Source organism: Myotis myotis, unplaced genomic scaffold (assembly GCF_014108235.1).
Source record: "Myotis myotis isolate mMyoMyo1 unplaced genomic scaffold, mMyoMyo1.p scaffold_m19_p_8, whole genome shotgun sequence".
Lineage (NCBI taxonomy): Eukaryota > Metazoa > Chordata > Mammalia > Chiroptera > Vespertilionidae > Myotis > Myotis myotis.
The window spans coordinates 53,624,896-53,652,798 of NW_023416390.1; the positions used below are offsets into that span (position 1 = coordinate 53,624,896).

A 27,903-nucleotide genomic window follows, 5' to 3' on the forward strand; every position below is an offset into this window, starting at 1 on the left:
ATGTAATGTAATTTTAATTATTTTTTATTGAGTCAGGAAATCTGTGGCCCAGTAAGTCAACCTAACCTGCATTCTCTATTTGGCCCAAGAACAAGGTGTTATAACCCTTGATCTAGAAAGGAAAAATCCTGTTCCCTAATACCATTTAATTTCATCTTCCTTTCTCCATCCTTTCCAAAGTTATCGCCTTCAAATGCAGGGAGAAATGAAAACACCACCTGTGTTTCCAGACTTTCTATTTCCTATCTAGGGCTTCCACATCATGAGAGACAAACCCCAGGTTCCTTCAGATGCCGTGATGCAGCCCATATGATTCAGCAGAAGTGGGTAGCAGTTGGGTTTGATTAGACTTGGCAGGCACTCTGTCACATCTCAGGAACAGGCTCCAAAAAGACCACACATCTCCCAATTAGCCATGTCAGACTTGCATCTGGCTTTCTCTTGTCCTTCAATAGGAGGTCATTGCCAACCAGAGTGAGTATCAGGATTTCCAACACCTGCTTTCTCCTGTGACAGCTTCTTTTTGTTCTGTAGATGAGAAGATGCTGATTCTTTGACTCACCCTTTATGGACAGAATCTCAGTTCTCTATGTGATTTCATGGAATAAAGAATCTTAAATTTCTTGGTAGCATGAGGGTATTTAAAGACAGATGAGTCCAGCTGGTGTGACTCCATGATTGAGCATCAATCTATGAAGCAGCAGGTTACAGTTCAATTCCCGGTCAGGGCATATGCCTGGGTTGTGGGTTCAGTCCCCAGTGTGGGGCATGCAGGAGGCAGCTGATCAATGATTCTCTCGCATCATTGATGTTTCTATCTCCCTCTCTCCATCTCCTTTTCTCTATGAAATCAATAAAAATATATTTAAAAAAATAAAGACAAATGAAATACAGATCATGTCTCCAAGGGATCTACAGTCTAGGAAATGAAAGAAATATATTAATAATATAATAATATGGTATTGTACTTTATATTATCTCCTTAAAACCACCTGGCTATTTTTTGAAGTATGTATAATGATCCCCTTTTTCCCCATCAGAAAACTGAGTCTCAGAGGCTTTAATTAGCCCCAGGGATCATCCAGCCAATTATCAGTAGATCTGAGACTTGAACCTTGTTCTTCTGAAGTCAGCTGGTCTCTCTCCACCATACTCACTGCTAGAATAAAAGGAAAGTTGTTGTTTTTTTTCTGAGTACCAGTAATATGTCAGCTGTTATTTCATTTAATTTTTCACAACGACCTCACCACTGGTTAATATTATCCCCACTTTATTAGTGCGGAAATTGAGATGATTAAGTAACTTGTCCAAGATCACATAATAAGCAAGTAGCTGCGGTAGTTGTTTTCAGAGCTGACTTTCTTTCCTATGGATTGCACTTTCTTTTCATTAAATTTAATCCCCAGTCTCTTCCTCAGGATACTTCCTTCTTAGATTATCACCTCTGTCTTGCATTAATGGAATGAAAAAAATACAGTTGACCCTTGAAGCATATGAGGCTGAACTGCATGAGTCCACTTATACACAGATTTTTTTCAATAAATACTGTAAATCTATTTCTCTTATGATTTTCTTATTAACATTTTCTTTGGCTTACTTTATCGTAAGAATACAGCCACTCCTCAGACAGAGGTGCAGGTGCAGGGTTGACTCGAGGCTGTAGTCTTAAAGAATGAGACCATCTTCCAGCTTCTGTCCTGCAAAGATGAGCTCTGTTGGCCAGGGCAGGGATGCCTTCTTTATCCTGGCGCTGGCCCTCACATTATCCATGGCATCACTGGGTTCCATGTTGATGGTCTTGCAGCTCAAGGTCTTCAGAGGATTGCCTTTTGACCTGTTAGTGAAGGAGAAGATACTGTAAATTACCAACCAGGTCAAGTCACCTCAAAGCCAACACACTCTCACTAGACAATGCCAGTTGTCTCTGAAAGAGTTGCACCTTTTGTGCCAGATCTCTTTGTTGTTTTGTTCTTTCTCAGCCACCAAAGCTATTCCAGCAGTTCATTCTTCACTTCACATCCGCTCTCCTAGGCGACACTCTCCTAGGCGACGCCTTACCTTCTCACTTTGCCTCCCTGCTCCAGTTCTTCAGGCATGCTGCCTCTGCCTGATCCCCAAACACCTGTAATAAACCAACCCTAAATGTTACACCGCTCATAAAGCTTCTGTAAACTGTTCCATAAATTTAAAATACTCTGCTGGTGTTCACAGCCCTTTTTAGCCTGGTCCTTCTCCATCAATTCAAAATTTATTTCTTATCCAGCCTCAGTTTTTATTTATATCTTCACTGACCCATGGCTTACAAGATTAAAATTCTGTTAAGCCCTTCTTTTGAGCAGTCGATTACTTCTTTCTCATTGCTGTCACTTTGTGTTTCCACCGGAGAATTATTACATGCTGTTTTATTAATTTGTTTCATTTTCAGTCTTGGTCTGTGCACTCAGGTAGACTGAGTTCCTGAAAGTTGTGAACTCAGACACAATATCGTTGTGTCCCAGACACAATGTCTACACTGAACAAGCACTCAATAATTGCTTATTAACAGGTGAATGGAATGATGAATAGGTTGTTATGTCTAATTAACTGATAATGTAAACACCTTTGTTAATGCTTAACACATAGTAGGCCTTTGATTAATACTCCTTTTGCTTTGACAAATCTCTCTCTCTTTTACTTTTGGCATTTTTAAAGGTACCACTAGTTGAACAGCTCTTCCGTAAAGAGTTTCAAAAATTTTTGAAGAAATGGTATTGCATTACGAGAGTAAGTGGTGATACCCAAATGAAAATATCATTTCCAAAATTTGTCAAATCCTATGACATTATCATCAGTACAGCTCAAATCCTTGAAAACTCCCTTTTAAACTCAGAAAAAGGAGAAGATGATGGTGTCCAGTTGTCAGGTTGGTTGAAGTATTTATTTTTGAAAAAATTAATTAATAGTAATTAGTATTAACATTAATGGTAGTAATAAAGGCTGTGTAAATGTTGATTTAAAAAGATTAACTTTCGTTTGTATTATCTTTTATTCATTAAGTTTTCATTAAAACCCTTTAACTTCTTTGTGGAAACAAAAAAATTGAAAAGTTTTTAATTAGATCACTGTTCTGCATAAGAATATCATTATTACATCAAATAACCATTATACTTTCCATTTGCTTCTTAATTCTAGGTACTGACAAGTTCTTTTTATATGCTAGTGTATCCTGTTAGATTTGCCTTCTGCTCATAGAACAGATATATTATCTTTTCTTTTTTGTGAGGAATTAGAAGAGAAGGTGAGAGAGGAAGGGAAATACGTACAAAAAATCACAATAATTAAATGCAATGTTAAAACATGCCAAAAATTTCCCTCTTTGAATAGAGTAGTTTTAATTTGACATAATAAATGCAAGATTCATCCACTTAAGATTAAACATTATATTAAAGAACAAAAGCATAATCTTGAGAATTTTGGACAATAAACTTAGTGGGGGTTTTTTGTTTGTTTTTCTTTATTGTGCCTTGTTGGTATGGCCAAATGAACCATTTGAATTTTCTTTTAAGACTTTTCCCTCATCATCATTGATGAATGCCACCACACCAACAAAGAAGCAGTCTATAATAACATCATGAGGCGTTATTTGAAACAGAAGTTGAAAAACAATAAGCTCAGGAAAGAAAACAAACCAGTGATTCCTCTACCTCAGATCCTGGGACTAACAGCCTCCCCCGGTGTCGGCGGGGCCACCAAGCAAGCCAAAGCTGAAGAACACATCTTAAAAGTAAGTTACTGACTTTATGTATAAACAAGAGAACCAACGTTTAAAGAAATACCAGTACTTCTTGGGCTTTATTATTTTAATGTGTGTGTTTTTTAATTGACTTCAGAGAGAGGAAGGGCAAGGGAGAGGGCGAGAAACATCAATGATGAGAGAGAATCATAGATCAACTGCCTCCTGCAAGCCCCATACTGGAGATCCAGCCCCCAACCTGGGCATGTACCCTGCCCAGGAATCGAACTGTGACCTCCTTGTTCATGTGTTGATGCTCAACTGCTGAGCCACACCAGCTGGGCTTTTTTGTGTGTGTGTGAGTGTGTGTTTTTTAAGTAAGTTCAGGTTCAAGTGCCATCAAGTGCATTAAAGGAGGTATTCCAGGATCATCAGTTAAATAAAATCTATTTGCTTTAGTTAAAGTAAGTATATTCAGTTTTCTACAAAACAGTAATATGCCTTAATAAACAATTGTGACAGAACAAATCACAAAGACTATGGAAAGCTGATGTGATTAATGAGATGTGAGGGCATATTGAATACCTTCTTTTAAATATCTCCTCCTAGTGTAAAAGTTACTGATGTATTTGATATTGGAATATAAATAAAGCTATAAATATTTCTTATTTTCATACTCAATGAATTTCAAATCATGTCTTTGCTGCTAACTTTTTTGTTCTGTGTAATTCTCAGATTCTGGGTAATCCAAGTTAAATGGGAAACTGGGGTCATGCAGATCTGTAATTACAAACGTATTACTCACCAGCGGCCCCCACATGGTAACAACACATAAAGTACTCTTGTTGATCTCAAGTGTAAAGTGAATTCAAAATAACCCAAGAAGTGTGTTGGCATCAAGGTCAATTGCATTTGTATTTTTAAGTCCCTATTTTAAGTTTAATACAGCAAAAGTCATGTAGAGTAGACAGAGGTACAATTATTGGCTCCAAGATATATTTTACTGCTGGGATTAAGGCCAAATTCTAATCTAGATCCGGGCACATGGGCTTCAGCTGCTCCTAGCTTCCTCCTGTAGAAGAGGGTGGTAGTATGATCCAGGGAGGTCAAAATGACCTTTAAAATGCCTCGTGCAATATGGTTTTCTCATTAGCATTCTCTGCTAATCTCTGCAAGTTGTTACACTCCTTCCGTGTCAGTTTTTCCAGCTAGAAAATAGAATGTAAAGAATGAAAATGTACACGCTTTTCTGGTATTACCCACCAACTTGATTTAGAAGCTCCTTTTTACTTTATCAGGACAAACATTATTGATTATTGGTTAATCAGATCCACTGATAAAGCAATACTAAAATGCTACACACACACAAAAAAAAAACCCCACACAACTTACATTGAATCAATTGTGAGAGAGAAAACTAATTATTTAAATATTGAAAAATGTTTCTTTTCCAGATATGTGCCAATCTTGATGCATTTACTATTAAAACAGTGAAAGAAAACATCTGTCAACTTAAAGACCAAATAAAAGAGCCATGCAAAAAGTTTGTCATTGCAGATGACACCAGAGAAGTATGTGTTTAAAATGTCATTTTAATGGATTGCTGATATCATACTCAATTGAAAGATGCAAAGATTGTTGTATATTGACCTCCAGAATAATATCATTTTAAATTTTTAGCAAAAAAGTTACAGTTTTGTATTTGTTTATTGAGGTTAGGCCATAAAGCACTGCTGTGAATTTTCTTTTCCATCCTTCTTTTAGTTTTCCAGTTCACAGAGAGTAGCTCAGTAATTGATTGACTAATATGAGCCATGGGGTGGCAGGGGGGTGAGCGGAGGTGAGCTTAAGGAAGGTGACATAGCTAAACTAAAGGGATTATACCATAGTTTGTTTTATCTTTTTTTTTCTTTCTTTCTTGATGAATTCAGGATTGGTTTTCTGACATTCCACAGAGCCATTTTGTTGCTACCAGATTACAATGGGCAATGATCTTGGAAATCCTATCTAATTTGCATATTTACTTTCTTAGGAAAACACTGACATGGCAAAGAAGTGAAATACTTACTTTGTGCTTTTTAGATGCTATGACCAGTGCATATGTCAATACTTTTGTAAAATTTATGAAGCATGATAAGTTTTACCTATATGTACTTGATAATAAGTGTAATTATTGAAAATATGCCTCGTAAGGATATTAGGATTAAGTGTGTTTTAATTCTGGAAGAGTACTTATCTATTCCAGCTGAACTAGCACATTTGATATACTTTATTTCCCTTCACTTTTTTATTATGATTTTTTTTTATTGTCTAAAGTTTTACATATATCTCCTTTTTCCTGAGTTGACCCCCCACCCCGCCCCCAGCCATCCCCACCCTGGGCAACCCCACTGCCCCAGTGTCTGTGTCAATTTTCCCTTCACTTTTGTTATTCAGTTTTACTTGATAAGTTAATTGCACTTTTCTACTTACAACATTCTTAGGACATTTTTATTTATATTTAATTATTTTTAGGGAAATGGTCTGGGATTAAATTGCTGGATGTGACTTAGGATATATGTATATATATTTAGAAATCTGCCACCTAACTTTTAACTCTTTGAAATATAACACACATAAGAAAGTAGAAATTTTAAGTGTCTAATATAGACCACTGAATTTTTATAAACAGAACACACTTGTGTAACCAAAATCCAGATCAAGACACAGAACATGGCCAGCACCCCGGAAACTTGTCATTCCCCCCTCCAGTCACTATACCCCAAGGATAACTACTATCTTGACTTTTAACACCAAGGATGGATTTTGACTGATTTTGAACTTTTTACGAATGAAATCATACAGTAAACAATTTTCTGTGTCTAGCTTTTTCTGAACCTCTCTTCACTTTTAATTCTGGGATAATGCTGAAACCAGTTTTTCCAAGAGAAATGTTTCTTACATTGGATTGCAGGCTTTCTAAATAATTGTGTCATTAGTATAATGTTTTTTAAAATTAGTATTAGCTTCCAATATTATCACTCATTAATTTTCTTTTGTAAAATTTAAAAAATATTGATTTCAGAGTAAAAGGGAGAGGGAGAGATAGAAACATCAATGATGAGAGAGAATCATTGATTGGCTGCCTCCTGCACGCTCTGCACTGGGGATTGAGCCCACAACCCGGGCATGTGCTCTTGACCGGAACTGAACCAAGGACCCTTCAGTCTGCAGGCCAGTGCTCTATCCACTGAGAAAAACCAGCTAGGGCTTTTTTATAAAATTTTTAAAAGGGAAATTCCAAACGTGGTACAGGGTGTTGGTGTGGGTGTGTTTTGAGATAGAGACTCTTAAAAGAAAAAACAATTAAAACAATGTACAAAGAGGTGATCAGAGATTAGCTTACTACTTTGCCTTGACAAAGAATCTGAATCAAATTTATTATAACAATAGGGGCCCGGTGCATGAATTCGTACACATGTAGGGTCCATAGGCCTGGCCGACAATTGGAGCCTGCTGGCCTCGGGGAGAGATGAGGGAGGGACTGTGGGCCCCATGGGGCCTGCTGCCGGGGAGGGATGAAGAACGGGAGGTTGGCTGCCAGCCCTGAGGAGGGAGCCTGCCATTGACCCCCCCCCCCCCCCCGCCCTTCGCCTTGGTCAGGAGAGGAGGTGACGATCACCAGGCTGGGTGCAGAAGGAATGGATGCGGACGCCGACTCAGGCACCCCACCACCGTGCGGTTCCCTGCCTCCCCCCTTCTCTCTCCCTTGCCATCACGCCACCACTGCCTTGGGAAGGTGGTGGGTAGATTGGGGTCTGCCATCTAGGGGGAGGGACACAGCACAGGAGGTTGGCTGCCGGCCCCAAGGAGGGAGCTGGCCCTCAGCTCCCCTGGGGAAGGAGCCACCCACCCTCGGTTCCCCATCCCAGCCCTGGGCCAAAGGCCCCAGCGGGGTCAGGAGAGGAAGCAGTGGTCACCGGGCCAGCCGCAGAATGAATGGATGTTGATGCTGCTGGCCAACCACTAGAGCCGCGGTTCTCAACCTTCCTAATGCCGCGACCCTTTAATACAGTTCCTCATGTTGTGGTGACCCCCAACCATAAAATTATTTTCGGTGCTACTTCATAACTGTAATTTTGCTACTGTTATGAATCGTCATGTAAATGTCTGATATGCAGGATGTATTTTCATTGTTACACATGGAACATAATTAAAGCATAGTGATGAATCACAAAAACAATATGTAATTATATATGTGTTTTCCGATAGTCTTAGGCAACCCCTGTGAAAGGGTCATTCGACCCCCAAAGGGGTCGCGACCCACAGGTTGAGAACCGCTGCACTAGAGATTTGCTGTGGGAGTGCACTGACCACCAGGGGGCAGCTTTTTCATTGAGTGTCTGTCCCCTGATGCTTTTCTACACTAATAAAAGAGGAAAATGGTAATTGGTGTACGACGCTACCCTTTTCATTGGCTAATCAGGGCTATATGCAAATTAACTGCCAACAAGATGGTGGTTAATTTGCATATGTAGGCACAATGCAGGGAGGCGAAAGGGAAAGCAGGAAGAAGCCCCCTGCCACTGACAGTGATCGGAAACCCAGGGGGGCTAAGAGCTGGGGGGCAGGGTAAAGGCGGCCCTGGGGCCGCCTTTGCCCTGCCCCCAGCCATGATCGGAGAATCAGGCGCCTTTGCCACCCTGGCCAGTGATAGCAGGAAGTAGGGGTGGAGCCAGCGATGGGAGCTGGGCACGGTCGAAGCTGGCAGTCCCGGGAGCTAGGGGTCCCTTGCCTGGGCCTAAAGCGGAGCCCACGATCGCGGGGCCGCTGCAGCTGCGGGTCCCCATTGCCCGGGCCGGATGCCTCAGCCAGAGGCATCCTGCAGGGGCAGGGGCGGAGCCCACGTGATCGCGGCCCCCTGCTGCCACTGCGGGTCCCCGCTGCCGGGGCAGACGCCTAGGCCAGAGGCATTAGGCCTGGGCAGAGGCGGAGCCTGCGATTGGAGGGTGATGGGGGTCAACGCCTGAGGGCTCCCAGTATGTGAGAGGGGGCAGGCTGGGCTGAGGGACACTCCCCCCCCCCCCAGTGCACAAATTTCGTGCACCGGGCCCCTAGTATATATATAGATGGAAATTATTTTCACAAAGATAATGTTATTCCTTTAACAATATAAACATCTAAGAATAAGTGTATAACTTACTTTTAGGATCCATTTAAAGGCAGACTTCTGGAAATAATGACAAAGATTCAAACTTTTTGCCAAATGAACCCAATGCCAGATTTTGGAACTCAACCCTATGAACAATGGACCATTCAAATGGAAAAAAAAGGTAATTGGGGTTTTGATCTAACATTTAGTTTATCCCATGTTTATGCCAAGATTTCAGATGACTATATCACATATTCCCAAGAAAACTGAAAGCAGATAGAATTTCTGTGTTCTAAGTAGGACGAGGTTAAACATCCTAATTCCTTATCTAAGGAAGTCAGCATCAATTCATCCAGTTTCTTTTTAAAACCAGTCTTTCACTTATTGTATATTTAAAATATTAAGGTAAAAATTAACAACTCTGTCTCCAGTTGCAAGCTCAACTAATATGTTTTTTTTTTATGCCATTCCTCTGACTCAGCTTGGATCAGGTATGTGTTCTTGCTGATGCAAAACTCAAACAGCAAGTGTCTGAGTTGGAAAACTTGCCCCCTTTTTAAGCTCTCGGCACATTTTGAGTCTTGCTTTCTCATTTCAGAAACAAGGTGAAACCTATTTTAGAGTCGTATAATAAACATATTTAAGTCCACAGCACGGTATTAAGGGGGGTGATTGATCATTATTTCACTCTACATACTGTATTCTTTCATAGCTGCAAGAGAAGGAAATCGCAAAGACCGTCTCTGTACAGAACACTTGAGGAAGTACAATGAGGCCCTGCAAATTAATGACACAATCCGAATGATTGATGCCTATAATCACCTTGAAACTTTCTATAAAGATGAGAGAGAAAAGAAGTTTGCGATCCGAGAAGATAGTGATGAGAGTGGTGACAATAGCGATGATGGTGATGAAGGTGGGAATGATGGCAAGAAACCTTTGAAACTGGATGACACCGATAAATTTCTCATGGATTTATTTTTTGGTATGAATCAATGTGACATTTATTGCACGGTCTCATGCATTTTACCTCTTTGGTGTGAACTGTTGATTTTTAAGAGCTCTCCAAAAGGCCCTCTGAACATATTTCATTTTGAAAGGAGAACTCCTACTCATATTGGGGCTATTTCTAGTTGATATGACCAGAGTAGCCATGAATTGTATGATCACAATCACTAATTGGATCATGTGAATTTTGGTCAAGATGACTGCAATACATTTATTAATTTTAAACATATTTTTATTGATTTCAGAGAGGAAGAGAGGGAGAGAGAGATACAAACATCAGTGATGAAAGAGAATATTTGATGGGCTGCCTCCTGTATGCCCCCTACTGAGGATTGAGCCAGAAACCTGGGCATGTGCCCTGACTGGGAATTGAACTGTGACCTCCTGGTTCATAGGTCAATGCTCAACCACTGAGCCATGCTGGCTGGGCACATTTATTAAGTAGCCTGATTACTAGATATAGATAAAAGATTAGCTGTAATTGAACTCAGTGCATCGTTACATAAAATCTTCCCCTGTAACCATATATTTTACTAATTTAAACTAATTATTTTTAAAGATAACAAGAAAATGTTGAAGAAACTGGCTGAAAACCCAGAATATGAAAATGAAAAGCTGACCAAATTAAGAAATACCATAATGGAACAATATACAAGGACTGCGGGGTCAGCAAGAGGGATAATTTTCACAAAAACACGACAGAGTGCATACGCCCTTTCCCAGTGGATTACTGAAAATGAAAAATTTGCAGAAGTAGGAGTCAAAGCCCACCATCTGATTGGAGCTGGACACAGCAGTGAGTTTAAGCCCATGACACAGGTATAAACACCTTTCTGGACTGCTAATCTTACACTGCCATTACTCTTCACAAACTACTTGTTGTCTTTCTTTTCATCAATTCCCTCACCACCCCACAAATAATTTTATGGAATGAAGCATTTGTTCTTGAAGTAAAATGTGAGTTTCATAGCAATCTAACCTGTGGTATTTGATAGGCTAAGCATTGTCCTGGGAGTCATTTTTATCCACCTACTTGAAGGAACTTTCTAAAGTGAGTTTCCTTTGCAAAAAATGATTGACACTGAAACTTAGAAACAAGACAGAAAAAATGGTTGCAATATAATTATCAAGTGGAAAAATCCAGTCTCCTCAAACATATGTGCATTATAATTAGAACTATGTAAAACATGTTTGCGTAGCATGAGGTCTGTAAGGGAACTTGGAAAATTTTAAGACATTTGATGTGTTAGAGATTTGGGATTATGAGAGCTTTTCCTTTTTAATTTTTTTTGTTTTGTTTTGTTGTCATTTCATTATGCTACCTCTCATGTGCACAGTGAAAAACACTTGGGAGAGAAAAAAGGCACTTGTAGACGTTACACGCATGTGGCTTGTTAAATGTTCTCCTAAAGTCATATTATTCCCGAATCTTGCTGGACAACAGGGCACTTCAACTCTGATATGGTCATCACCATTTGGTCCAACGGAGCAAATTAAATTTGTTTCAGCGTTTGCTGATAAGGAAGTTCTTGAAATTGTCCACTGTAACTCTTAACATACGCTCTAGATCAGCGGTTCTCAACCTGTGGGTCGCGACCCCTTTGGGGGTCAAATGACCCTTTCACAGGGGTCGCCTAAGACCATCGGAAAACATATATATAATTACATATTGTTTTTGTGATTAATCACTATGCTTTAATTATGTTTGATTTGTAACAATGAAATTGGGGGTCGCCACAACATGAGGAACTGTATTAAAGGGTCGCGGCTTTAGGAAGGTTGAGAACCACTGCTCTAGATGGACTCATGTTAAAATTGCCTCTCAAATTAATTCCAGAGAAAGCATTTGTTTTTATGGGTAAGGAGCTTGCTTCTTTGTGATGAGAGCTAGTTTAGTTAATATGTTTCTCTTTTTGCCTTAGATTCTAGGAGTCTTACAGGAAAAATTGAAGTTTAGTTTCACAGCCTCTGTGTTAATTCTTACAAGTAATACGTCTATAGTTGGTCACTTTTGGTCCTGTTTTTATGTTTCTATTATATTAGTTTGAGTGTGATACTTTGTATATGGCCTCAGTTCTTCTTTGAAAAAAAGGTGAAGTACAAATGGAAAGTATATTTTCAAGCTACTTTTTGCTACTTACTCGTTTAGGACTTGGAGGCTGCATGCGAATATAGCACACACCCCTTTCCTCACTCCCCACAGCCTCACCTTGTAAACTAGCTGACTTCCTGGGAAAGGAGCTGCCTAGCTCTTGATGGTTGTTTGTTTTTTTTTGTTGTTTTTTTTTTTTTTTTTTTTTTTTTTTTTTTTTTTTTTGGTGGGGGGTTGTCTAACACTGTGTCTGAAATTCTTTTTATTAAAGTTACATCTTCTGTTAAAATCCAAGGCCATGTAAGTTTTTATCAGTAGACATATGAGCAAGAGGGAGAAATTATCAAAGACTGGGTAGGGAGCTCTCTGCAGGATTCTGCAGCAGCTAAGAGTCAGATCAAGGCACATGCTGCCTCTCAGAAGAAAGGAAGGGATGGGAGAACACTGTCAGTCTGACATGTTTATTTTTGCTTAAAGTATGGGGGCAAGAGATAGTGTGAATGTGCACCATAGGCAAACTGGACCAACAGCTTTGATAGGAGTGATTATGAAAATAAAACTATGCTAGCCATATGGGGCTAGTTTATGCTCCCCCATTCCTCTGATGCAAGGGCCAGAAAGCATAATTAATTTCTGTATTTATGTTAACTTTCAGAATTCAGATTTTTGAACTTAAATATAATTGTTTTAATTGTGTTTTGATAACTTATTCTTTCATGTTTATTTGTGCCATCCCTTTGAACAGAGAATAGGTTTACTTCTTTGAAAACTAGTACGGCACAGGGCCCATCACTGTCCTCCAGTTTTCCAGCTCCCTCCTTTGCAGGCACCCAGTGTTTTCAGTTCCTCACCTGTCCTTCCAGGAATATTCCACACGTTTCTGGCTTGAATGCCTCTTAGTGTGACCAAATGTGCATAGTGTGTATTTCTTGATGACTCAAGACACAACCATTTTTAGAAGTGTCACTGCATGCTATGCTTTGAATATTAAAGATTCTGAAGTTAATGTAGTGAAAAGCAAAGCCCATTTAAGTTCCTCATCTCTTCCTTTCTTCCTCCCAAGTTGCCCATCAGTTGATTTCCTTGGCATAAATGATCTCCCCACCTCCAGACTGGAAGATGGAAATATTTTTGTTATTGTGTGATAATCCCAGATTGGAAATCAAATGTTGTCTCACCATCATGTCTTTGTTCAATGACAAAAACAGATGGCATCAAATCGTGTCTGATCTAATCCTTTGATTTACACTGACCAGTTGCAATTTATTATTTCTTCTCCTAATTAGATGATTTTAATGTGGTTAGCATCACAAAATTTAATTTATTAAAATGTCTCTACAGAATGAACAAAAAGAAGTCATTAGTAAATTTCGCACAGGAAAAATAAATCTACTCATCGCTACCACAGTGGCAGAAGAAGGTCTGGATATTGAAGAATGCAATATCGTTATCCGTTATGGTCTTGTCACTAATGAAATAGCCATGGTCCAGGTACATTCATATACCTCTAATCTATTAATTTTTTAATTTTGTTTTCTATTAATTTTTAAATTTTGTGTTCTTATTTTATTTTAGTCGTTCTATTTAGTAAAATAGCACACATAGCTTTTAAAAATATAGCGGTTTTCCTATGAAAAGAGAAATCATCTCACATTGTATACAAATATCGAATCATTATGTTGCACACCTACAAGTAACACATGTCAATTATACCTCAATGAAACAAAAAGAGAGAAATCTTGAAGGGCTGTGCACTACTGCCTTTTGTATTGTTTAATTCATATTACAGCCAGATACCTGTTGTCTTTTTAAACAGCAACTTTTCTTTGGTTGTTATTTCTGTGTCCTAAGACTTTTTAGGAACATGACATTGGCCCCATCTGTAAGAATCAAAGTAGGCCTTCTTATTCCCAGGATGCCTGTGAGCTCCCAGCTGGACCAGGAGTCTAACGCACAGCATCCCAGGAATGTCCAACAAAGTAACACGTGAAACCTTAGGGAGCCCTGCTGTTTCTGCATTTTCCTTTTTTATTCTTTCAACTTCTGTATGTTTAAATTTTTTTATAATAAAATGGTGATGGGTGGGAGGCAGATATATATATATATATATATATATATATATATATATATATATGCAAAGAAAGAGAAAAAAGTGAAGTGTCCCAGTTTTCATTCAATTTTACTTTATCTTTTGCCCACATTATGTTAACAATACAATTGTTACCTTTTGTTGAGTAAGCATAGGAGTTGTTGCTTAATATTCTTCCCATAAAAGTAACAAAAGGGTTGTTTCATACTTTAAATTGCATCTTGAGTGGAAGACAAGTCCTGGAGGACTAAGATCACTAGGCAGGCACCAAATCAGGAAGTAATTCTATTGCAGGAGTTGATTTGTTAGTTGTTACTCAGAATGCATTTTTCATGAGCAAAGTATTAGAGTTGATAGTTAGGTTCCTGGGCCAGGCCACACAGTTTTCTGTTACTCACAATATATCTGAATATCACTTTATAAAGAGGGCTATGGAGGTTTATCACCGTGTTGAGTGTGTTTTCATGGGGAAATGTGTTCAAAATCCAATGTAAGGTGCTGGGAGAGAGCTGCATGCTCCAGGACCCTGGTGTCAAGGTCAGAGAGGCCCCTTCTCCTCATCCATCCATCCATCCTCACTGGTGGGAGGGTGTGGGCTCCCCTAGTCCAAATCACTACTGATGGTTCCTAGGGTTTGAGAGAGGGACCCCAGGGTCCCGAAAGGCTGGCCAGGATGGCATTGTGTTATCGAGGCTTTTGCGGGTTGTGTGGGGACCTAACCATCATCATTCAAGAACATTGTTTCTGCCACCAAGCGCATTTTGAATTTCAAATAATGGACTTATAAAGAATGGGTAATAGCTAACGTTACTGACAATTAAGAGAGCATTTGAAGGCTGGGACACTGAGCAGTGAACATCATTCCAGGACAAAAAGGGAGAGATCTCAGCAAGGCAGGGCCTTTCTTTCATGTGACTTCCCTCTGTCCTCAGGCCCGTGGTCGAGCCAGAGCCGATGAAAGCACCTACGTCCTGGTTGCCCACAGCGGCTCCGGAGTTGTTGAACGTGAGACAGTTAATGCCTTCCGCGAGCAAATGATGTATAAAGCTATAGACCGTGTTCAAAATATGAAGCCAGAGGAGTATGCTCGCAAGGTACTGTTTGGGGGCCTCTCCGAATTTAGTTTTCACTTTAAAACGGCTGCATGTGGTTGACCATCGATATCTTTGTGGCCGAGTCTCCAGACAGAAAGTGTGCCGAACTATGAGTTCCAGTTTGATGAGCTACGCTTAGTCCAGATCCCCATACGAAGAATCAGGATCCCTACTGGCCAGGGATTGTCAGGGAGCCATTCCAGCAGAACCAGCCATAAACTTCGCTAATATAAATTTAAGCTGTGCTCAATCTGGAAGGACTAGTGTAACTCATCCATTCAACCCAACCTAGTAATTCTGGTTTGGTTCAATCTGGTTGCACAGGCATATTTTTTTTCTTCATTCCAGAAATATTTATGAAATGCCTCCTGTGTTCCAGGGAACATTCTAGAAATAGAAAACAGATAGACAAACAACAAAGATCGGCCCCTGCAGCATGAAGCTTATATTCTAATGTGTATATAGTGAGATTTGAGGATTTGAAGAGGAGAAATAATAAACAGAAATGAAGCAAGAACGATATCATGCAGAAACAAGTGCTGGAAAATTAGAAAGGGATGATGTGGAAAAAGTCACTAGATAGGCACTTTAGATGGAATAGTTGGGATAGGCCTCTTCGAGGGAGTGAGAGTAGGCTACATCTCAATAAAAAGAAAATACATATTATGTCATCTAGCAGCATCTCCGTTTACTAACATAGAGTTATTTGGGTGGTGAGAAGAATGCCGTGAAAGAAGCAAGTATTTCTGCAATATTTCAGGAAATCCCCCATACCACTGAATTAAAGACTGTAAGTACTATAATAGCAAACAATCCATTTAGAAGAAAATTCACACCCTTGCATATGGGTGTGAATGTTAGTTTCTTAACATTGGAATTGGCTCTACCCTAAATAGAGTTTCACGAAAGGGTTGCTTTCAAATTGGTGTGCATTGCTATAACCAACTCCAAGGTTTCCTGGCCAGGTTTCTACACAAACTTGTATTTTAAAACCCTTTTAAAATATAAGGCAAACCAAACATGTTGTAGTGTCAAATCAAGCATTTGTGGCCAAATAATGTCACTGGAAAGTTACTGTCTTACATTTAATGTCCTAAATGAGTGAGATCAAGTGGCTGTTTTCAAAAATTGATGTTTCAAGGCTAGTTGTATTGGATAAACTCTAGAACAACCTCTGGAGTTTGAGTCAATTTTGTCCAGACAATATCTAGAATAAGACACAGATCCTTTAGGGACTCCAGAATGGACTATCTTTTTAGGTCTCTTTTGACTAAGTCAGTGGTTCTCAACCTTGGCTGCACATTAGAATCACCTGGGAATCTTTTTAAAATCCTGATTTCTGGGCCCCATCCTCCGGAAATTCTGTTTCTTTGTTACTAATGTTGTGGCTCCATCCCCATAACAAAGAAATAGAATTTCCGGAGGTGTGAGGCCCAGAAATCAGGATTTTAAAAAGATTCCCAGGTGATTCTAATGTGCAGCCAAGGTGGAGAACCACTGAATTAGAGAATCCTCCGCATTTACTCAGTGCTGGGTAACTGCAAATTAATGGTAAGAGCTGACGCATAGGTGAGTTTTCATGTCTTATACAAACTTTATACATAACTGAAAGCTTCTAAAATTGGAGATCTTAAACTTTGCCCTAGGATTGACCCAACAACTTTTACTACAGTATTACATTTTATTTGGACTTTTTCTTTCTTAAATCTTTATTGTTGAAAGTATTACATAATTCCCCTTTTTCCCCCATTGACTTCTCCTAGCCCGCCCCTGCCCCCCCACCCCCACCCCAGGCCTTCACCACCCTACTGTCTGTGTCCATGGATTATGCGTACATGCATACAGGTTCATTGGTTGATCTCTTCCCACCCACCCTCCCCTGCCTTCCCTCTGAGGTTCAACAGACAGTCTGACTATAGCTGTGCCTATCAATTATCATAATTTCTTTCCCCCCCCTCTAATTATTTTATTATATGCTTTACTATTTTAGGGCTAATCTTTTAGTTTATGGTGGTGTCCTGGTTACATATCCATATATTGATCTTAGTTTTACTTTTATTTTCCCATTGAACTCATAGGTGTGTCTTAATTGCCCACATGTATGTGATCCTACGCCAAATCATCATTCAATCAGCTCACTAAACCATAGATAACTCTCAAAAACAACTGGAATCAGAGAGCTTTAATTTATTATGTTGGGTTTTTTTAAAATATATTTTTATTGATTTCAGAGAGGAAGGTAGAGGGAGAGAGAAAAACATCAAGGATGATAATCATTGATTCATTGCCTCCTGCACATCCCCTACTGGGGATTTGAGCCCACAACCTGGGCATGTGCCCTGACCAGATTCCAATTGTGACGTCCTGGTTCATGAGTCAGTGCTCAACCATTGAGCCACACCAGCCAGGCTAATTTATTATATTGTTATAATTTTCATAGGAAATTAATCTTTGTACTTCTCTGATTAAACTATTCAACACCCTGTAAGTTTGCTTGTAAGTTGTTCTTCTCTGTGCAAATATGGCTACCTCAAGTCAAGGCCCAAAACAGAGAGGCAAGAATGAAAGAGATGGACCATTCAGCTTCGTTCATCAGCACTGATACTTTACTGTCACTGAAAACATAAAAGTTTTCACTAGGTCTTAAGGAAAACAATGGTTTCCTCCACAATTTAATACAAATTGGCCATTTAGAAGAGATTCAGTTTGGAGGTATATTATTTAAGAACCACGTTTTTTTCCTGTGAAGTTGTGTAAGTGTGAGAACTAATCAGTCCCTACTTCAGGTTTTCTGCCTTTGATAAACTAGATGGTTTATGTGATGAAATAAGTTTGGCCTCTAGTCACAGAGCCTGGAATGCATGGCATAAGGGCTTATTCTCTCGAATCAAGAATGTGGACAATCTAAAGTCATATGACAGCTTCATGATATTAGGAGGACCTCAGGCCTCTTCTCTGTCTTCTCCACCCTTTAGTACTTGGCTCCCATTCTCAGGGTCTAAGATAGCTTTTAGAATTTTAGCTGCCACATGCTCATTCTAGGCAGGAAGGAGGAAAAAGATAGAAAAGGCAAAAGTACACATACATAGGGGAAACACCACTTAATATTTTCTTATGTCTCCTTGACCTCTAGCTTGGAAATATAGTCATTTAGCTAGCATATTTCCACCCAGAATAAAATTATGGTTCTGTTCCTAGGAAAAATGGCTACTAGATTGTAACCTGGTAGTTTCTATTACGAACATGAAAAGAAGAGATGTCGCTAAGGAGATTTGCTAAGATAATGAAGCATCTAGAAATTAAATGAGAAACAATGAAAGAAACTGGGGGGTTGTCATAGATAAGAGAAGACTATGGGTGATGTAATAACAATGTTTAGTTCTTAAAGAGATTCATATAGAAGAAAGTTTATATTTATTTTATGAGATAATTAAAACGAGGTGGGTAGATGGTGAGTTTTTGGGTTTATTTTATTTTTTTTGCTAAATATTGCTAAGGACTTTCTCACACTAGAACTTTTTAAAAAATAGAAGGGTTTGATTTTTGAGGGTCCCACATTTTCATGATTACATGAAGGTCCATATACTAAGTTGTACATGGGCTATTGCCTCCTTATTTCAACTTCTAGGGCATAAACCAAGAGTATAGTTTCGCAACTATCTAAGGTCTCTGAATTCAAGAATCTTACTTCAGTGAGACAGCGAATAAATAAACCACAGAATACTCTTTTCTCGATGCAGATTTTGGAATTGCAGATGCAAAGTATAATGGAAAAGAAAATGAAAGTCAAGAGAAGTAACGCAAAGCTTTGCAAGGAAAACCCATCGTTAATAAGTTTCCTCTGCAAAAACTGCAGTGTGGTTGCCTGCACTGGAGACTATATCCACGTGATTGAGAAAATGCACCATGTCAATATGACACCAGAGTTCAAGTAAGTTCAAGGAGAGTCCACTTAAGCTTCTTTATAGGATGTGAAGCAGGTTGTATTGTAAACGTTCTTCCAAAATAGTACAAATTGAATTTATTATTTTTCCAGAACTTTTTTAACTTCCTCAAATTGTATCTCTATTTCAAATGTCTACTTTTCAAATATACTGCACTGGGGAGGGAGGGAGAAGTGTAATATGTACTTCAAGCCATTTTGATCCAAGGCATATCAGTGTGTGTATGTTCATATTTGTTCTCAAAGTTTTGAACAACTTAAGTCAAGTTAAAATAATTAACAGATTGTAAGAAGCCACAAAAGGCAGCATGCCTCTGGAGAGGTGGATGTGGAAGGGGCATCTGCCTCAGGATGAGTGTCAAGTTCAACAACATGCGCCTATGGGCCGCATAGTGGTCATCTGCGAATTCTCAGGGATGTTTCTTACTCCTTGATAATTTTAGGGAACTCTACATTGTGAGAGAGAACAAAGCACTGCAAAAGAAGTTTGCAGACTATCAAACAAATGGCGAGATCATCTGCAAAACATGTGGCCAGGTGAGTATATAGCTGTGGGTTCATTCCTACTTTGGCCAAAAGGAATTCTTAATTTAATGTAAATTTAATTTTTGTTTGTTCTCTCTTTTGTTTTCCAGGCTTGGGGAACGATGATGGTGCACAAAGGCTTAGATTTGCCTTGTCTCAAAATAAAGAATTTTGTAGTGTCTTTCAAAAGTAATGCAACAAAGAAACAATACAAAAAATGGGTAGAATTACCTATCCAATTTCCTGATCTGGACTATTCAGAATATTGTTTGTTTAGTGATGAAGATTGACATTTGGTTGAAGATTCTTTTAAAACATTGTGAACTTAACACTTAATATGATTTCGATTGTTTTTTATTATACTAAAGAACTGATGCAAGAATTTAATAAAATAATTGTACTTTGAGATGAGCTGTATGGAGTAAAACAATATATCATACTTTTGATTATTTATCTTGTTTATGGGCAGGGGTAAAGAAAGTCTATCAATAGTATTCATTAGTGTGGAGCAGAAGGGTGGGGAGTACTGTGGAAAAAATGCAGAGTATAAATGAGGGTCTAAGGTACCAATTTCAGTCCTGTCACGAATTTTCAAAATAAAATAAGCAAATCAGTCATCTTTCTGAACCAGTCTTCTTATTGGTGAAATGGTTGTAACATTGTCTGCCGTTGCTTTTATTAGTTTTCTATTGTTGCATCAAAAATTACCACAAGCTTAGTGGCTCAAAACAATGCCCATTTATTATTGCAGGTGTTGTGTAGCTCAGAGGTCTGGGCAGGGTCTTCTGCTCAGGGTCTGAGAAGGTGTCAGCCAGACGATGTTCTCATCTGAACACAGTTAGGGAGAATCACTTCCAAGCTCTTTCAAGTTGTTGGCTGTTGCGTGCTTGCAGCTGTAGAGTGGGATTCCTGTTTCCTTACTAACTGTCCACTGGGAGCACTCTGAGCGAGGGCCTCCCTCACCACCTGGCCCTTTTACAGCACAGCTATTGCTGCTTCAAGGCCAGCAGGAGAATCTCTCCCTCTCTCCCTCCCTCTCTCTCTCTCTCATCTGCTAAAATGAAGTCTTCACTGTAATCACAGGGCTTACTATCTCATCCCATTCCCAGGTTCTGACCACAGATGAGGTGAGGGGATTGTCCAGGACATATGTAGCAGTAGGCAGAAATCTTGGAGGCCATCCTAGAATTATGCCTCCTACACCACTTGCCCAGTTTCTGTTGATAAGTGATATATATATATATATATATATATATATATATATATCACTTTGAAAAATCTGGAGCACCATAAAAGGCAAGATATTATTAGGATGTGGCATCAGGTGGCTTAAGACTTGCTTCCTCAGTTTTCCCTCCATGAACATGACACTATACTCAAAAATTACCTAACAACAGGAATGGTGGCTCCAGACCAGTTATTAAAACCTGCAAGATCACCTGTGTCAATGGAGATGTCCAGGGCTCACAAAGGATTTAGAAAGGAGCCGATGCTGGATGTTATTAGGGAATAAAGTCTAAACGTCTACTTTCATCACCCCACCCCTAGCCCACGACAGAAGAGTAAACTCTGGGTGCTGTGACATTTTCAGCGTTTCTGAATGAAGTGTGCCCATTTGTTGATGGATGCAAGGTCTAGCACTCTAGAATGTTCTCCCAGTAGACCATTGGCCTCTTTAGGCATAGAAGAGCCACATGATTGAGACAGAGCCACAACTGACCATTTCAACCACACTGCCCAGTCTCGCAGGTGTTCTGTTTCACAGAAGCATTTTCCTCCCATGACTAAGGAGAAGCAAGGTGTTGGAGGAGGCAAAAGAAAATTCTTCTGTGATTTTTTTTTAATATATTTTTTACTGATTTTTTACAGAGAGGAAGGGAGAGAGACAGAGAGAGTCAGAAACATCGATGAGAGAGAAACATCGATCAGCTGCCTCCTGCACATCTCCTATTGGGGATGTGCCTGCAACCCAGGTACATGCCCTTGACCGGAATCGAACCTGGGACCTTTCAGTCCACAGGCCGATGCTCTATCCACTGAGCCAAACCGGTTTCGGCATCTTCTGTGATTTTGATGGATTCATTAAATTCAGTCTAGCAGTAACTTTGAATCCTAAGAGGACTTAAGCAATGGTGAATATTAACCAGTCAGAGCTCTTGGGAATGCAAGAGGGCAAAAGAAGATTGTGGTTTCTTAAAATACCTTTTAAAACTCCAGCTGACTCCACATAAATTATTGCTCTCTTCTAAAACACTTTGGAAACTATGCAAGAAACCAAATGCATAACATAGCTAAATGTACTACTGTAACATATGTAGGCTGTTTTTAAGGTGTCAACAAATATCAGTTTTTTTCATCTATGTTTCCACTAATTTTTAAATAAAGAAGAGTTTTTTTTCTACTTCAAAGTTTTAAAATATATGTTTCGAATAGTATTAAACTTAATATGTGATTATACCTGAAACTCAAACCATGGTGCAATGTATTTCATAAAAAACAATTGATAATTATAGCATTTGATGGATTGTTATTGAACAGTTTAATACTCATAATACGTTAGGGTAATTTACAGAATGTGCTCATAACATGCAGACATCAGCCTCCCAGAATTCCCAAGCTTTGGTCACCATAACACCTTCAGTTAGTTGGGCGATGTTGAGCAACCTCATCTCACAGGGCCCGTGTTTCAACCTCACCTCATAGGGCCTGTGTTTCCCCTCCTGGAAAATGAGATTGGATTAAATGATTTCAAAGGTCTCTTATAACTCCACCATTTGCCTAGTCCCATGGTCGGCAAACTGCGGCTCGCGAGCCACATGCAGCTCTTTGGCCCCTTGAGTGTGGCTCTTCCACAAAATACCACGTGCGGGCGCGCACATACAGTGCAACTGAAACTTCGTGGCCCATGCACAGAAGTCGGTATTTTGTGGAAGAGCCACACTCAAGGGGCCAAAGAGCCGCATGTGGCTCGCGAGCCACAGTTTGCCGAGCTGCAGTTTGCCGACCACTGTCCTAGTCCATGCTCTGGCTCCCTGGCTTCTTCATTTTAAGTCCTTGTTTGTCTTACACTTGCTGAGTCTGAAGGCAGCTAAAGGGTTCTCACGAAACAGATAATGCTAGCTGAAGTTACGTGTCTCAAGGCAGGTTTGAAAGGCCTGAAAGTCAGGAAATTTTAGAACAACACGTATTTCCAAGTAAACCTTGTGAATAAGAAATATAAAAATTTTATACCAAAAGTTTGAGATTATTTCAGACCATATGAAACTAAAATACAGTAACTCACAGTTTATATAAATAGCTTGAATTGAGTACATGTAATAAGCAATTGCTGAAAGTGAAAAATGCTGCCCTGACCAGTTTGGCTCAGTGGATAGAGTATTGGCCTGCGGACTCAAGGGTCCCGGGTTCGATTCTGGTCAAGGGCATGTACCTTGGTTGCGGGCACATACCCAGTGGGGAGTGTGCAGGAGGCAGCTGATCGATGTTTCTCTCTCATTGATGTTTCTGACTCTCTATCCCTCTCCCTTCCTCTCTGTAAAAAATCAATAAAATATATATTTTTTTAAAAAAAAGAAAGTGAAAAATGCTATAAGAGAGGTATTTTTCTCTCTGCAATTTAATATTCCCCACATCAGAGAGTCATGCCTTAGGGAAAAGGAGGCTTCTGGTATTGCTTTCAATTTAGTTGAAGGTAAAGCCAAAGAGGATTTGGAGTCTCTCATCATTACTTTGAAGGCATGAGAGACTTGAACACACTTATGTACTGATTAGGAAGAGAGTGAGAAATATTAGTAATGTTCAACCCCAAGTAAATGCTTACTGGGTGTTATTGATATTTTCTACCAAATGCTCTTGCCTCGGTCTTTTCTGGTCACCCTGATCCATTCTCAAATGTGGGCCGTTGCACATGGTTAGAAGTCCTTCTTCACCACCTCTTCAGCAGCCATCCTTTATGTTCTTCAAAAACAAAACCCTTGTGTCACTTCCCAACACCTAACATAGTTCACTTTTTCAGAACTGGAGTGGAGAGAACATACAGGGGAAGTAGTGCTCATCACTCTGAGCATGATCAAATGCTCGTTTCCAAAATCTGGTAAACAATTACATGAGTCATGGTAACAAAGAAAAACAAGAAAATGATTTTATTTCCTTCTGAGAGCCATGAAGTTAATTTGGAATGACTATAGGCTTTTGTTTTCTTCCGTTTGTGAAGTTCTCCTTAATTAGTTGCGCTAGAGATACAAGTGTGTAACTTGGTTTTTGTGGGGACAGTATCCTCACTGGCTCTGTGACTTGGGCAAGTCATGTAACCTCTCAGAGACTGTAGGGAACTAACACCAACCTTGAGGGACTGGCATGAGAATTTGGATATGGCATGGAACTTCCCCACAGTTGGCACTTAGTAGGAATTAATGTATGAAATATAGTAGTAAGAGTGGTCAGAAAAGCAGCAGCAGTTGTAGCACAGCTGTAGGTATAGCATAACAACAGAACATTTTTAGACCTACATTTGCTATTAAAAAGCCCCCACATCCAATATTGATTTAGTCTAGATGGTTTATCCCAAGAAGTAAATAGTGGTTGTAATGAAACATGAGCACTATGAATATGTATTCAGTGTAGCCACAGGGAGGATTTAATGTCCAGTAATTTTGGTCCAGCATAAGAGATGGTTGCCTTTTGTTTCTAATTCCCTAAACTTTTCCCCTCAGGTCACAGGTTATAAAATATAAAATACATATGGAAAGCACTGCAGATATTTTTATAATTTTTAGATATTTTCTCTAGCTGGTTTGGCTAGTGGATAGAGCGTAGGCCTGCGGACTAAAGGGTCCCAGGTTCAATTCCGATCAAGGGCACATGCCCAGGTTGCAGGCTCGGGGCATGCAGGAGGCAGCTGATCAATGATTCTCTCTCATCATTGATGTTTCCATCTCTCTCTCCCTCTCCCTTCCTCTCTGAAATCAATAAAAATATATTAAAATGATAATAATTTTTAGAAATTTTTCACAGAGTATTACTAAGTTCCCCTTCACACAAAATTAATCATTCCATAAGCATTTCATTTGAAGATGAAATTGGACAATGAGGAGCCCTCTTAGTACACTATTTTTATATCCAAGTTAAAGGCCAGATCCTATATAGGAGTGTGGGAAGAGGGGCAGACTGATTATATATATATATATATACAAATATATATATAACCATGCAGTTAGAATATATTTGGGCCACTACTTAAGTTAAATAAATCTGATGAAGTATATTATTTTTTTACATAATAACTTCAAAAATGGTCATTTTGACACTTATGAAAGAAATTTAAATGTTTAATTCAGTTAGTTATATACATATATAATAATAAATCAAAGATGAACATTTTTCAACTTAAATATCTCCTTCTATTCCTGTCTTCTGCTATTTTTTCTGAGGGCTTGTATTTTACTGACTATGTATAGAATAAATGGACTGCTGAATGGTTGATTATTTCATTTTGAATATCTTAACAGGTCCTGGAAATTATTGTAATTTATCAAGCTATAAGAATTTGTATAATACTAAAATTATCAAAACAACTGATTTACTGTTAACTTTAATGGGGTTGCCCACCAGAGATTAATATCAATTCAGTTCCACACTAAGGTTTCTACTGCTAAATTTACTTTATTCATAGCATTTGACCCAGGTATATAATTTCATGACTTTACTTTGCACAATTCATACTACATATCAATAACCTCTTGATTTTAAAATTTCAACTTATAACTTTATTTATTTCATTAGACAAACGAATCCAAAATTTTTCTCTAACACATTGATGTTTCTTGTGTTTAGTTTCTTTTTCTTTTGAAATCCACTAAGCTCATGGGAAAGATCAGTTAAGGTTCCATAAATTTTGTAATAAACAACTTAGTTTAGTATTTTATTTTTATCATTCATTAATTTTGAGATAAAATGTAAAACTCAAATAAGAAACAAAAGGTTTTATTCCATGTAAAATATGTTTTTGCCTGAGAAGTAAAAGAAGAGAAAATAAAGGTTAAAAATGAAAAAATGAAATAGAAGCAAGTAAAATAAAAAGATACACTAAAATATGTAGACAAATAAGAAAGGAAAAATAAATTTAACAGGTATATACACAACTATATATATAAATGGCTAATATGCAAAGTTTCCCCTCTGGAGTTCGACTGGGAGACCAGGAGTTCAATCACCTGCTATGACGTGCGCTGACCACCAGGTGATGGCACAGAACATGGTGGGCGACCAGTGATGGTGGGGTGCTGAGGGAGTGAGGGAAGGAGGAGGTGGGGAGGCAGGGAGGTGGGGAACCTGATCGACCCTGATCGATGGCCAGTCCTAGGGACCCTACCCGTGCACGAATTTCGTACACAGGGCCTCTAGTATGTAATAAACGACCAATTATTTATTTCACATTTTCAATATTTGATGAAAACCATTCATTAAATTTTTTGAAGTCCTATTATTTGTAAGGTACTCTATTTTAGGCACAGAAAGTAGTGAGAAAAATAAGGATCTTGTCCACAAATTATCTTACACAATAGTAAGGATCATTTACTTACTAATGAGTAAAGGGTCTTGCTTTTAGGATTCATTGACAGAGATTTGTCATATGCATAAATGACAATAATATACAGAAGACAATAATATATGGTGCCATAGATGAGGAGAAGAAGAGATTATTTTCAACAGGAATGAAAGAAAGATGATGGCAATGGATTGTAGAGTGTCCAGGGGGTTACTTAAAGTCCTTTTTGGGGTAATCCCATCTTGGGCATGGGGATATTGAGGTTGAAGAGTATAGAGGTAAGAAAAAAGGAGAACACCTGACAATCCATAAAAGATAATTTTACCACTAAATATTGTTATGATGACCTCCCATTCAAAAAGAAAATGTCATTCTAATTACGTTTAGAATAAAATATTATTTTGTTTAAAGTGTATAATTTTGAGATAATTTTGTAGCTTAACATAATATTTTATTTAAAAATATTATAAACTCTATTTACCTAAGTAATTATGAAATAGTGAAACTAGTATTAATAAAATTCAACTCCTCTGAAAGGGTTTGAAAAGGAAATAAACTAATGAAGGAGGATGCCAACGTCTGACTGAGGAACAGTCATGGGGAAAGGCCAAGACTTCTCTGAATGGAGCTAGAGGTGGGAGGAAGACTGTGAGATGCCTGTGCTCTGATCATATGCAGTCTTTTCAAAGACGCCTTGAGACCCAATCCTATTTTTTCAACATTCTCTTAGACAAAGGCCACAGCAACTGGCCCAGCAAAGTCATCTTCTGGCCCAGGGAAGATCATTACTCGATAGCTACTGAGGAAAAAAATGTCAGACAACCATAGTTTGCTCTGGAACCAGGATGGTAGGTGAAGAGATGGATAGTTGGTGGCATGCACATCTTTGTGCACAATACCCAGTTGTTAGTGTATTTAAACATGTTTTCAATATGCTTTACTCTGGGTACTCAATTTGACTGAACAAAGTGATTAGACTAAGAAAAACACGTGTACCAGTGGAGCCTTGTAAATAAGCTTCAATGAAGAGTGAATCTGGGGGGAAGAGGAAATAGATGTAATAAGCATAGATGATCTTTAAATGAGCAGTGTTAAAAAAAAAGAAAATAGATGGGAATAATTTTTTTAAAAGGATTCAAAGTTTCAAGCCTGTTTATAGGCCAAGGAGTAAGACAGAGGGAGAAATTCAAGACTCAAGAGGAAGAGAAGAGGCTATAACTGTTGAAACAAAATGCTCGGGAACAAGGAAGAAAATGAGACTAAGAGCACAGGAAGAGGTTAAAGTTGGATAGAGGGGTAGCTGCTGCTTCTGAAGCAGAAGAAAAACAACTATGGATAAAAGGTACAGTTAAGTGTAAAGGTACCAAAGTAGGCGGCTGGTGGAGTACATTCACCTGGCATCAATCACTAGGCTATCTGCTGAGTTGGGCTTTGGATTTGAGGATGGACATGGGGACATAAGAAAAGTAGTAAAGATTTTCAAACATGTTTGAGGAAGGAAAAATGACTAATTGGAAACTGATAAGAAGATTGCCATGCAGTATTAGAACTGGCTGAATTAGAGATAATAAGTGCAGAACTAACGATTTACTACAGCGCTTTAAAAACTTTTTAATCTCATTACTAAATTCTGTGGCAAAAAATGTTTGCCCATGTGACAAAAAATAAATAAATAAAAAGGCATACTTTTGAGTCATTCACACCAGATGGCTATTGTTGTGTTAGTTGCTGTCATTTCTTTTATTTGACAAGCTAAAGGAAA

General features: G+C 38.8%; 1 protein-coding gene across 3 annotated transcripts in view; it reads left to right on the top strand.

Annotated features, from left to right (window-relative positions):
- IFIH1 (interferon induced with helicase C domain 1) overlaps positions 1 to 20,209 on the top strand; it is a 59,178-nt gene extending 38,969 nt beyond the window's left edge. For 2 of the 3 annotated variants that reach the window (XM_036320084.1, XM_036320083.1), the window contains 11 exons: positions 2,692 to 2,902; positions 3,546 to 3,763; positions 5,167 to 5,283; positions 8,901 to 9,024; positions 9,556 to 9,828; positions 10,411 to 10,670; positions 13,285 to 13,434; positions 14,965 to 15,126; positions 18,867 to 19,057; positions 19,513 to 19,606; positions 19,705 to 20,209. In XM_036320084.1, the coding sequence (XP_036175977.1) occupies positions 2,692 to 2,902; positions 3,546 to 3,763; positions 5,167 to 5,283; positions 8,901 to 9,024; positions 9,556 to 9,828; positions 10,411 to 10,670; positions 13,285 to 13,434; positions 14,965 to 15,126; positions 18,867 to 19,057; positions 19,513 to 19,606; positions 19,705 to 19,884 (1,980 nt within the window). In that variant the 3' untranslated portion in view covers positions 19,885 to 20,209. The remainder of the gene's footprint in view (positions 1 to 2,691; positions 2,903 to 3,545; positions 3,764 to 5,166; positions 5,284 to 8,900; positions 9,025 to 9,555; positions 9,829 to 10,410; positions 10,671 to 13,284; positions 13,435 to 14,964; positions 15,127 to 18,866; positions 19,058 to 19,512; positions 19,607 to 19,704) is intronic. The other variant, XM_036320085.1, reaches the window with a different exon arrangement.
- The last annotated feature ends 7,694 nt before the right edge of the window (positions 20,210 to 27,903 follow it).